Source organism: Gopherus evgoodei, chromosome 3 (genome assembly GCF_007399415.2).
Source record: "Gopherus evgoodei ecotype Sinaloan lineage chromosome 3, rGopEvg1_v1.p, whole genome shotgun sequence".
Classification (NCBI taxonomy): Eukaryota; Metazoa; Chordata; order Testudines; family Testudinidae; genus Gopherus; species Gopherus evgoodei.
Genome location: NC_044324.1, coordinates 2,786,721 through 2,798,650, shown reverse-complemented (window position 1 = coordinate 2,798,650; position 11,930 = coordinate 2,786,721). Strand labels below are relative to the sequence as shown.

Sequence of the window (11,930 nt, the reverse complement as noted above, 5' to 3'; positions counted from 1 at the left end):
CAGGAGGCCCAGCCCCACCACCAGCCCGCTGCCCTTCATGGCCTGGCAGGGAGAGGGGAGATGGTTAGGGGTGGGGGCAGCTGTCCCACCAACCCCCCCACCAGTTCCCCTCAGGCCTGACGGTGTCTGTCCCCCCCGCCCCTCCCCGCTGCAGGGAGAGGTGTCTCCCGCCCAGAGCCAGGCACTGAACTCTCCCCTTGCAGCTGTGGGGAAGTGAAAGTGCTGAGTGGGGGGGGCACAGCCTGGCCCCCACCCTGGCCTGGGGAGTTTCACTTCTCCCCCCTGCCCCCCCCCGAATCTGGATTCCTAGAACCGCTCCCTGCAGCCAGGCGGCTCCAGGATGGGGCCCATCCCATAGAGGGGCTCAGCTCTGGGCAGCTCCCATAGGGAACAACAGAGAAACGCCCCCCTCCCACTGGGAATACTGGAGAACCGCCCCCCCGCCTGCCCCAGGAACAATGGAAAATCTCTCCCAACCCTGACTTCGTGCAGATGGAGGGAGGGACACAGGATGCAGTGTAGTAAACTGGCCTCCTCCCTACACACCCACATGACACGCCCAGACACGCCTACACGCACCCAGGCCCCTCACGCACACGCCCAGCAGACTGCGGGATGCATGCACACACACACACATTACACACGTGTACGCAGGCCCCTCACACACCCTCCCTGTACACACCCAGACATACACACACACACACTGCATGCACAGCCAGGCCCCTCACACGCCCGCCCTGCACACACCCAGACAAAACACACACACACGCGCACGGTACACGTGTACCCAGGCCCCTTACACACCCTCCCTGTACACACTCACGCACACACAGAGACACACACACACTGCATGTGCAGCCAGGCCCCTCACACACACACAGACACTCTCTGGTGACCCTGCAGCAGTAGCTGTGGTGTTTGGCCAGGGAGGGAGCCGTCCCAGTGCAGACGGGGACGAGGGGCTTTCACCTCCATGGAGCTGGTTGGGGTCACCTGGGGGGCTGTGGGGACATGGGCCATCCATGCACAAACCCTGCCGCTATGGCTGCAGTGAAGACACAGGCTCAAACCTATGCCCCCGCCTGCCCAGCTACACCCCGCCCTGGAGATTCCCGCACATGCCCTCTCCTCATACCATCTATGACCACATCAGCGAGGCCCCCCCGCACCCCCGGGGGGTTGACGCTTCCTTCCCACCTGAGGGATGTGAGCAGAGGCGGCCCAGAGTTGGGCTGCAGGCACAGCCCTTCCCCCAGCCTCCCCCCGCTCCCCACCACACCAGGTGCCTGTCAGAGGCAGGAGCTGTGGTTAGCACTCAGGTTTCACCTAACTTTCCCTCCACACGAGATCACGGCAGAGCGGAAGCAGGTGGTCAAAGCACATGACTGGACCCAGGATTCCTGGGTTCTGTTCCCAACTCCGCCACTGACTCACCAGGCACGGCCCTGCACTGTGCCTCGGTTCCCCCCCGTCCTGTGGGGATTTGGATCTAGACATGAAGGAATCCAGCCTCCCACCCCCTTCCTGGGACGCAAGGAACAGGAAGGTGACTGGTTTTGCAGACGCAGAATGTGGCCGTGGCCAAGGCGGGAGTAGAACCCAGGAGTCCTGACGCTCAGCCCTGCCCCTTGCTGCTCTGACCACCGGACACCACTCCCCTCCCAGAGCTGAAAATAGAACCCAGGAGTCCTGACACCCAGCCCCTCCCTGTTCTACCCTCCCAGCTAGGAAATTGCATCTTACTGCAACTGGAGCTGCTAGCCACTGGATTTTACAGATTCAGCGATCCACTAATCAGAGAACTGCCCCCAGCTCACTCCGAGAGCAGATCTCTTAAAAGAACACGCCCCAGCCTGGTTTTAAAAGGCAGCTTCCTTATGGCAGCGAGGTGGAGCGAAGCCTTCAGCCCTCATCCCTCTCTGTGGCGTCTCAGTACCAGACACACAGCTCAGCTCCCTCTCAACCTTCTCTCCCATTCAGCCCCTCATCAAAAGACTTCTTCGCCAGCCCCCGGATCAGTGTTTTGACCTCTCTCCACCCCGTGCAGTGTGGCGCCCGGCACCGGCCGCAGGATTCCAGTAGCTGTGGGTACAGCACCGTGCGCGGAGGTGCGAGCAAGTTCCCTACGTCTGCCTGCCAGTCCCCTTCGACGCCCCGGGACTGCACTGACCCTTTTTGCCACGGCATTGTGCTGGGAACTCACACTGGAGCATTTATCTACAATGGCCCCTAAATCCTTCGGGGGGGGGCACAGCTTCCCCAGACAGAGCCCCCGGCCTGGAGGCATTCACCTGGGCGCCCGGCGCTCACCTTGCCTGGCATTCGCCTGGGTTAAAGGACGTGTGGTTGCACTGGGAGCATTTAACCAGGCCACGACAGCCGCTGTCCGTCCCGGTATTGACTCCCCTGCCGGCCTTTCGTCCCCAGCAAAGCTCTCAGGCACCGTTCAGCTTGGCTGCAGAGTGACACTTCCCCTTTGCAACCAGCCAGCCCCTGGGGCTGATCCTGCTGCCATGAGGACCAAACTTCCCAGTGGGGACGGAAGGGGAGTGGTGTCTAGTGGATAGAGCAAAGGGCTGGGAGTCAGGACTCCTGGGTTCCATCCCAGGCTCTGGTTGGGGGTGGGGTCCAATCAGTTAGAGCAGGGGAGGGAGGGGGGAGGTTGGGAGCCAGGGCTCCTTTAAGTCTACAAATCGGAAATAACAAAAACTCAGTGACAAACAACCACCTCGATGCTCCAGCCCACAGCGTGACAGGCCAGCAACGCCCTGGGAAAGGGCCCCTGGCTTCAAGGGAACAAATTTCCAACCCTGCTGAGAGCCCCTGGCCCAACCCACCAGGCACAACCAGAGTTAAAAGACAAGATGCTTCAGAGGGAGTGAAAAACCCCAAACTCACTGGTTAGAGGCTGCAACAACTCATCTGCGGCTCGGGCAGCAGGCTGGGGGGTTGGATAACACACTCTCCAGCGGGGTACAACACCCAAACCTCACCCTAGGGCATGACACAAAGGCCCAGCCCTCTGCCAGATGTCCACAGGAGCATACACCAACATGGGACATTGTCTGAATTTTTCCATGAAAGAATTAAGGTTTGAATTGACTCCCCCTGATTTTTAAGCTTCTGGGCCCATCCACACACAGGCTCGGCAGCCCAAAGGGTTGAATTCAAAGCGACTTTGCTGTTTTGGGGCATGGGTGCTCCCCTTCGGAATCAGAGCAGCTAAAGCTGGTGGAGTGAAAGGCAGTTTGTTCCTGACCTCAGCTCAGGTCGGTTCAGGTACAAGGCCTTAGATTCATAGATTCATAGATTCTAGGGTCAGAAGGGACCAGTGTGATCATCTAGTCCGACCCCCTGCACAAAGCAGGCCACAGAACCCTACCCATCCACTTCTATAACAAACCCCTAACCTATGTCTGAGTTATTGAAGTCTTCAAATTGTGGTTTGAAGACCTCAAGCTGCAGAGAATCCACCAGCAAGTGACCCATGCCCCACGCTGCAGGGGAAGGCGAAAAACCTCCAGGGCCTCTGCCAGTCTGCCCCAGAGGAAAATTCCCTTCCGACCCCAAATATGGCGATCAGCTAAACCCTGGGCATGTGGGCAAGACTCACCAGCCAGCACGCAGAAAAGAATTCTCTGCAGTAACTCAGATCCCATCCCATCCAACATCCCATCACCAACCACTGGGCATACCTATCTGGCGATAATCAAAGATCAATTGCCAAAATTAGGCTCTCCCATCATACCATCCTTTCTCACCCAGACTAGCTTGGAAACAATAGAATCGCGTTGAATTTACACCAGACCTGCTGCAAATGACCATCACAGCTTTCCCCTCCTGGGGCCGGAGGTCTCTGGGGTGTGAATTGGCTTGGCTGGGAACCGAAGGCTGAGAAACCTCAAATTTAACAAAGAACGCTTTTCTCCACTCAGTTCATTGGGTGTTGGAGTTTCATAGGGGTGAAAAGACAGCTAAGGGTTTTAAACAGACTGAATACAAAGCTCTCCCACTCTCAGCGTTTGCAGTCAGTGTCTGAGCCCATCTGTCCACCAGCTGCCTAGTCTTCCTTAGTGTTTCCCAGGGAAGAAAAACATGGACTTTTCTAACATGAAAACGAACAGCGAGGGCAATTCTGCCTCTCACGGCCCCTCCCCAGATCTTGCACATTCAGTATCAAGAAGCTAAAAGCCCTTTTGATGGGCTTCCCAGCATGGCAGTGCCGGCATGGTGTGGATCAAAGTCTTTGGATCACTCAGGTTCTTGGAGGAGGTTCTGTATCCGGCTTGCATGGGGATCTGTTGGTCCTGGGACCTCCCAGCATCGTGCACCACACCTGGGTGAGACAGGGCTTGGCACAGCAGTGCACACCCATGTGCAAACCCCGCATTGCACTAGCGCAACGCCTGCACGCTGAGAGTTTTCCCTGGTGCAGCCACATGAATGGACAGAGAATGGAGCTGGCTGGAGGGCAAAGCCGAGCTGTTCTCCAGTGGGGAAATATCGCCCCACCCCCCGGGGCAAACCGGAGAGGATTTAGCAGGCTCAGACTGTGCAGGAGTTGAGGCCGATTTTAGTCCAACCCTCCACAGCTCTGGCTCTAGCTGATGCAGGGCTGGCCGGTGGGACATCCCAGGCCTGTGCTAAGGAGTCAGGCTAGTCCGTCTCAACGGGCCTCGGGATCTACGGCTCAACCTTCGTCCCGTGGGGATTCAGCTCCCAGACCTCAGGGGAGGCCACCCCAGCTGCAGCGGGTCCCAGCCTCACTACTTTCTGATGCAAAGTGCAACGACCGACTCCGCAGAGCACAAAGCTGGGTGGAGACCCCTGCCCTGTGGACAAGTGCTGGGAGACACACCCTCCCTGGTGTGTGTGTGAGAGAGATGCCAGCTGTGCTTGCAAAGCAGCACAGGAGTGGCTCTGGATACTAAGGAGATGAGTGCATTAGAAAGAAAGAAAGAAAGAAAGAAAGAAAGAAAGAAAGAAAGAAAGAAAGAAATGGGTGTATATTGGGATGGATTGATAGAGAAAGAAAGGTAGAAAGAGATAGAAGATACAAAAAGAGAGCGCTAGATTCTTTCTCTGAAAGAAAGAGGCTGTGGATCGGCCATTCACCTTTCATGCTCTCACAGTATAAGAGGGGAGGAACATTCAACAAAATGTAAAAGGCAGAATGTTTGCAAATGGGAGAATTTTGTCTGTACGGGGAACACGTACCGAGACACTGGGAGGGATGGAAAGTGCCGGGGTTCAGAACCCACCTTGTTCAGGGCAGGAGCAGCCAGTACCCGAGGGGTCAGGTAGAAGTCCCATTGGGGACATCTAGCCGCTGGGTCCAGCAGTTTCCTTACATTCCCCCTGAGCCAGGCTGTCAGATCTGGGCCACGACACAGATCAGCCTCATGCCGCCCCCACCCCGCTGCTGCCCCCAACCCGGGACAGCTGCTTGAGTCAGCACTCACAGCTCAGAGCCCCCAACGCCCAGGCTGTTGGTTCCAGCAGTGGGATAGCAAACAAGGCCACTCACCGGCTTGAATGAAGCCCCTGGGACTGGGGGATCCCAATGTCCTGGAGACCGGCCAGGCCTGGGGAGCTGTGCAGCTGTGTTGCCCAAGTCCTTCCTCCTTCAGAGGCAGCTGTGCGCTGGCTGCTATTTGCATGAATCTTTTGTGATAGGAAACCAAAGCCGAGCAGTGGAAATGGTTTAAGGTGGGGGGGGACCAAGGGGGAGGGTGCCGTGGGGGTTGGGTGTGGAAGCACAGGGGGCTGGTGGAGAGAAGGGAAGAGAGATGTGAAGATTGAAAGGAGATACAGGGGTGTTGCCAGGGCTGAGAGCCCAGGGCTGGACAGCGGGGGGCTGTGGGGCAGGACTGAGGGGCATTGGCAGGGGAGCCCAGGGCTGGACAGTGAGGGGCTGTGGGGCAGGAGTGAGGGGCGTTGCCAGGGCTGGGAACCCAGGGCTGGACAGTGGGGGTCTGTGGGGCAGGACTGAGGGGAATTGGCAGGGCTGGGAGGGGAGCCCAGGGCTGGACAGTGTGGGGCTGTGGGGCAGGACTGAGGGGCATTGGCAGGGCTGGGAACCCAGGTCTGGACAGTGTGGGGCTGTGGGGCAGGACTGAGGGGCATTGGCAGGGCTGGGAACCCAGGTCTGGACAGTGTGGGGCAGGACTGGGGGCATTGGCAGGGCTGGGAGGGGAGGCCAGGGCTGGGCAGTGGGGGGCTGTGGGGCAGGACTGAGGGGAGTTGGCAGGGCTGGGAGGGGAGCCCAGGATTGGACAGTGAGGGGCTGTGGGGCAGGAGTGAGGGGCATTGTCAGGGCTGGGAACCCAGAATTGGACAGTGAGGGGCTGTGGGGCAGGACTGAGGGGTGTTGCTAGGGCTGGGAACCCAGGGCTGGACAGTGGGGGGCTGTGGGGCAGGACTGAGGGGCATTGGCAGGGCTGGTAGGGGAGCCCAGGGCTGGGCCAGTGGGGGCTGGGGGGCAGAACTGAGGGGCATTGGCAGGGCTGGGAGGGGAGCCCAGGGCTGGACAGTGTGGGGCTGTGGGGCAGGAATGAGGGGCATTTGGCAGGGCTGGGAGGGGAGCCCAGGGCTGGACAGTGGGGGGCTGTGGGGCAGGACTGAGGGGCATTGTCAGGGCTGGGAACCCAGGATTGGACAGTGGGGGGCTGTGGGGCAGGAGTGAGGGCATTTGGCAGGGCTGGGAGGGGAGCCCAGGGCTGGACAGTGGGGGGCTGTGGGGCAGGACTGAGGGGCGTTGGCAGGGCTGGGAGGGGAGCCCAGGGCTGGACCAGTGGGGGGACTGAGATGCATCATGCACCGTGACACCCGGGGGACTGACCCCGCAGCCTCTGGATTCAGAAGCGAAACCCTCGGTGGGGCACCAGCACGGCACCAGGGGTCCCATTAAACTCTTCCCTGGCCCAGCCACTGTGGGGGGGGACACTGAGCGTGGGTCAGACGTTCCCCAGCGTGTGTGTGTGTGTGGAAGGGGGCAGGCGTCCCCGTGTGTGTAGCAGGCTGCACGTGTGTGAGTGGGGCATGTGCATGGGGGGGCTGTGGATGTGTGTGGGGGGTGCATGTATTGGGCTGTGCATGTCGCAGCTGCTGAGCCTGAGTGACCCCCCCCCCTTTTCGAGCTGGTTTCTGGATCTTAGAAATCTCCCCAGCCCTGCGGCCCCTGCGGGTTTTTTCAACTTTAACTGTGTCCTGCTGGCAGCCCCCCCGCACCTGCCATGCCCCCCCCCAACCCCGGCCTGGAGAGATACATGACCCCCCCCTCCAGGCTGCAGCCCCAGGGCCTGGAATGGAGCCAGCTGGGGGGCGGGAAGGCAGGGGAGGCTGCACCCCGCATGTGGGTGTAGGGGCTCAGCACCCTCCCGCTCCTGCCCCCCTGGACTGAGATCTGGCCCCACACACAGAGTGGGGGATGGTCAGTAGATGGGTGAGACTCCCCGGAAATCCCAGGGGAGGGGCTCAGCAGGGGGGTTGCCCCCCCAATGCCCCAGCACAGCGCTATTGGGTGCTGGGCTGGGGGGGGGTTCAGTGGGGGGGTGTCATGCCGTCCCTCTGCTGCCCTCTGCTGGCCCAGGCAGGTGGGCGCATGGGGGGAGTGAAGTAAAAGCAACGGGGACGCAGAAAGCTGGGGAATGGCGACCCCCAGTGGCCGGCAGGGGTCACTGCAAGACCAGAAATGGCAGCAGCTGAGCTCTCACCTGGACCAGGGATCGATGCCCCCGCCGGGGTCTGGGAGCTGCGCTGGGTTGGCAGGGGCAGCAGCTTCTGCCCCATGGCGTTTATTAGCTAGGAGACCTGAGGCCTCTAGCATCACCGGCACGATCCAGCGGGACCCACTGCCAGCCAGAGATGGCACTGGCTGCAGGGGAGCCCAGGGCTGGGAGAGCAGGGGGCTGCGGATCGGGAGTGAGGGGCACCAGCAGAGCTGGGGGGCCCCGGGGCAGGGCTGGGAGAGCAGGGGCTATGGGTCAGGAGTGAGGGGCACCAGCAGAGCTGGGAGGGGGTTGAGATCAAAGCAGAGGGCAGCTGCTCTCAGGATTTGGGGACCCTGGCAGAGCTGGGGGGGGGGGCATATTGACAGACCAAAGCTAGGGCTGGTCTGCAACATGGCCTGGGACATGGCTGGGCCCAGCCCCCGCCACGGAGCGCTCCAGTGAGGGGTGATGGGGCGTGACTATTAGATCCCAGGGGTGGTGGAGCGAGGGGTATTTCCAGAGGGTGGTACTGCAGAACCATCAGCATTCAGGGAGATGGGGCACTGGCAGGACACCTGGGTTCTATTCCTGCCTCTGCCGTCACTTTCCTGCTCTGCCTCAGTTTCCCCTCGCTCCCTTTGTCGTTAGATCCTGGGCTCCAGCGGGCAGGGAGCGTCTCTTGCTCTGGGCAGCCCCTGGCACATCGGGGTCCTGAGCTGGCGCCTCCATGTCTTACCCCAATGCTAATGGCCAGACTCGGGCAACGCCTGTCACGGGGCTGCAGGCAGCGCTAGGACCCAGGAGGGGGTGCTCCTTGCTTGTGGCAACGCCAAAACCTCGCCGAACCCTGGTGGGGCTGCAGGGTGCCCCCGGTAGATGTGAATTCCAAGTCCAGCCTCCGTGTCCCTGGGAGGCCCAACCATGGAGACGTCCCTCCGCCTGCAGCTCCCACAGGGTTGTTTTATGAAGCAGGATTTGTGCGGCGTTACTCTGTAGGCTGTTAAAGACTTGCCAGAACTCACCCCAGAGGCTGCTGCATCTCAGCACCAGCCAAGGGAACCCTGTAGAAACAGCCCTCATGTCCCACCCCCGAGGCAGCTGCATCATCCCCATCATTCCTCCAGGAGACAGTCTGGTGCCTCCTAGTGCCCCGTTTCCAGCTGGGGCACGAGGCGCTGGGCCAGCCCCACCCCTTCAGTCAGGCCACAGGCACGGAGTGATGGGTGCCAACAGGTTGGAGTGGCCAGGTTGGGGCGCCCCACACACCCAGGCAGGAGCCAGCTGGGCTGTTTCCATCTCTTTATTTTGCAAAAATAGAAAAGTCCCCTCTGCGACAGAGCTGGGCGCTAAGGGGGCGGGCAATGGGAAAGGGGCTTTTCTTTTAAAACACCAGGTAAAGCTTAGCTGTAAACATGACTGAGGGGTGAGGGGGTGCAAAGCCCCCCTCCCAGCTCCCCCTGTAACAGGGTCCTTGGCTTTGTTTTAAGGTCTGGGGTATTTCTTTTTGGCAGCTCAACAGGATCAGGGAGCGGCAGGGATTTCGGCAGGGGGGAGACAAGGTGGGGTGTCTCATACCAGGACAGGTCCCCTGGGTCTCCCCCTGCCCCACTCTCTGGTGCGGGAGGGGGCAATTGAGTCCATTTCCCAGGGTGAAAACAGGCCAATAAATAACAGGGAAAGTGCTGCCAGGCTGGGGGCTGTAGAGGCTGTGCTGGCCTGCAGGGGGCAGCACGTGGCTATAGCTCGCCTGCCCCCCCCCCCCGCCGCCCCCCACCAGGGTCATAGGCATGGGACGCCTGGCAGAGGTAGCAAGTCTGGGCACCTCCCTCTGCCCCCCCATGCTATGAGACCAACACCCCCATGATGCAGAACTTGCTTCCTTGTGAGGGTGGCAGTGCCCCCTGCTGCAGGAGTTTGGAACTTCAGCCCCAGCACAGATGGGGGCCTTAAGAGGGAGATTCCCCGCCCCTCATCTTGTAGTGTAATAGATCAGGGTCCCTGCAGGACTCCTTCACCCATATCTGGGGGGTGCTGAGGGGAGGGTGAACCTACAGGGACTGTGTGCATGGGGGGGGGAGGGCAGATTCAACCCCCACCACTCCTCCCCCCAGGCTGGTGGACGACGACGCTGCATGGGGTGGGGTGGGGACAGGGTGACAATATTTTCTCCCAGGCAAGGACTGGAGTGGAGGTTTTTGGGGAGAACACTGGCCCTGGGGGACATCTGGGGAGGGGGGACACCAAATGGGGGGGCTGGGGGAGGTGCTGTCTGCTTTGGTCCATAGGGGGTGCTGTGCAAAGAGCCCCCCAAGTGCCACCCTCTTGGGGGAGCATCCCAAGCTGCTGTGCAAAGGGGCTAGGCTGCTCCCCTCACCCCAGCAGGGAGCAGGGTCCCAGCTGGCAGTGCCCAATGGTGCCCATTTCCTAGGGGCACAGGGAGTGGGGGAGGTTCCCCATGGATACATCATGGAGCAGCCTTGTTGGGGGAGGGGGGGTTGAGCCCCTGGGAGGGTGGCACCTCCCTCTGTCCCCACATGGCCCCACCAGCTCCTGCCCTCCGATCCTCACCCCCTATCTTTGGTCTCTAGTGTTGTGTGTTCCCAAAATCATCAGCACCAAGGGGTGAGGCTGGGGAGGGGGATTGTGGGGATGGGGTCAGGACTGAGTGGGAGGGTTATGGGGAGATGGATTAGTCAGGGTTAGGGGCAGGGCCAGGAGAATATGGGGAGCAGCGTCGGGGGTTATGGGTAGGGAATGAGGGGGGGTCATGGGGCGGGGTTGGAACTGGAGGTTATGGGATGGGGGGGTCAAGAGCGAAAGATACCCCAACTACAACAAACCTGAACAGCATCAAAAGCAAAACCAGATACAGCCCTGCAGTCTGGCCCCCTGCCCCTGGGGGCCCCCCCCATCCCAGCAAACCCCCCAGGAGACAGGACAGGGACCCCTCATCCCCTCTGCTGAGGAGTGATCCCAAACCATGAGCACGTTATACAACAAAAACATAAAATAAAATATTCCTCCCAAACTTGGACCTCATCCCCGCACCCCGAGATCCGCGTCCCCCAAAACTTGCAGGACGCTGAGTGGGGAGCAGCATCCATTCTGGGGCAAAGTCTCCCCCTCCCTCCCGCTCAGTCAGGGGTTCTGGGTTTTCCACGGGCTGGGGGGGGCTGCTCCGTCCCCCGCCTCTCGCCCAGCAATCCCCAGCTTCAGAGATCTGCATCAGTAGTCCGGGATGCCTGGGTTCCAGCAGGGAACATCACTTTAGGAGGCAGGGCCTTGACCGATCTTGAGTCAGGAATCCGGAGGCAGCATCGTTGGGGATGCAGAGTGGGGGGGGGGCACCCCAACATCCCAGCCCAGGCTCACTTCCAAGTCTTTCTCTCTGGCTCCAGGGCACCCCCTGCTGGACGGGCAATTGCACTGCGGGGGCAGAGTGGGGGGCTCTGCTGAACCCCTACAGGTCCATTTCCAGGGATCTGCACCCCCACCCCAAGCAGGGAGCTCCCTGGCCCGGCCTTGCCCCCCTGAATTTTTGGCTTGGAGTCAGACTTTGGCAAACAGAAAAGCTTGGGGATGGGGGTGGGGGGAGGCTCCAGATTGCTCCCCCCAGAGACAAGGTTAAGGCAAGAGCTACACCTCTGAGGCAGCATATAGAATCTCCATTAGCTGCCCCCCAGCCCATGCCCGACCCCCCAGCAATGTGGGGGAAGAGTGAAGGCAGCTGTGGCTTGTTCGAACCAGCTGGGTGTTGGACGGGGGGGTGGGGTGCCTGAGGATGGGGCTTCTCCCAGTCCTCACCCGCCACTCCCCAGGGTGCTAGGGGGTCTCCTCGGGGCTCTTGCTCTCGGCTGGGCTCTCCTCGGAGCTGGGTGGCTCTGCCGACGGGGGTGGCTGTGACGAGTCGTCCTCAAACATTTCGGGGTTTTCCAGCATCTCCCGGATGAGGGGGGGCATGGGGCCAGGGATCTCCATCTTTAGGGTGATGGCTCGCTCCGCACCTGCGAGAGGGGTGGGGAGAAAGGAGCAGTGAGCCAGCACTGCAGGAGGCTGTGAGCTTCCCCGCAGCAGTGCCCTGTCAGTACCAGATGGGAGACCGGTGCTGTGAGCTTCCCCGCAGCAGTGCCCTATCAGTACCCCAAGGAACACTGGTGCTGTGAGCCTCCCCCCCGCAGCAGTGCTAGGAGGCACCAACACTGTGGGCTTCCCCCCCAG

At 60.7% G+C, this 11,930-nt stretch overlaps 1 protein-coding gene across 3 annotated transcripts in view; it reads right to left on the bottom strand.

Annotated features, from left to right (window-relative positions):
• Window positions 1–8,996: 8,996 nt before the first annotated feature.
• RARG (retinoic acid receptor gamma) overlaps window positions 8,997–11,930 on the bottom strand; it is a 64,448-nt gene continuing 61,514 nt past the window's right edge. For all 3 annotated transcript variants that reach the window (XM_030554499.1, XM_030554500.1, XM_030554501.1), the window contains one exon: window positions 8,997–11,716. In XM_030554499.1, coding sequence (XP_030410359.1) covers window positions 11,535–11,716 — 182 coding nt within the window. In that variant the 3' untranslated portion in view covers window positions 8,997–11,534. The remainder of the gene's footprint in view (window positions 11,717–11,930) is intronic.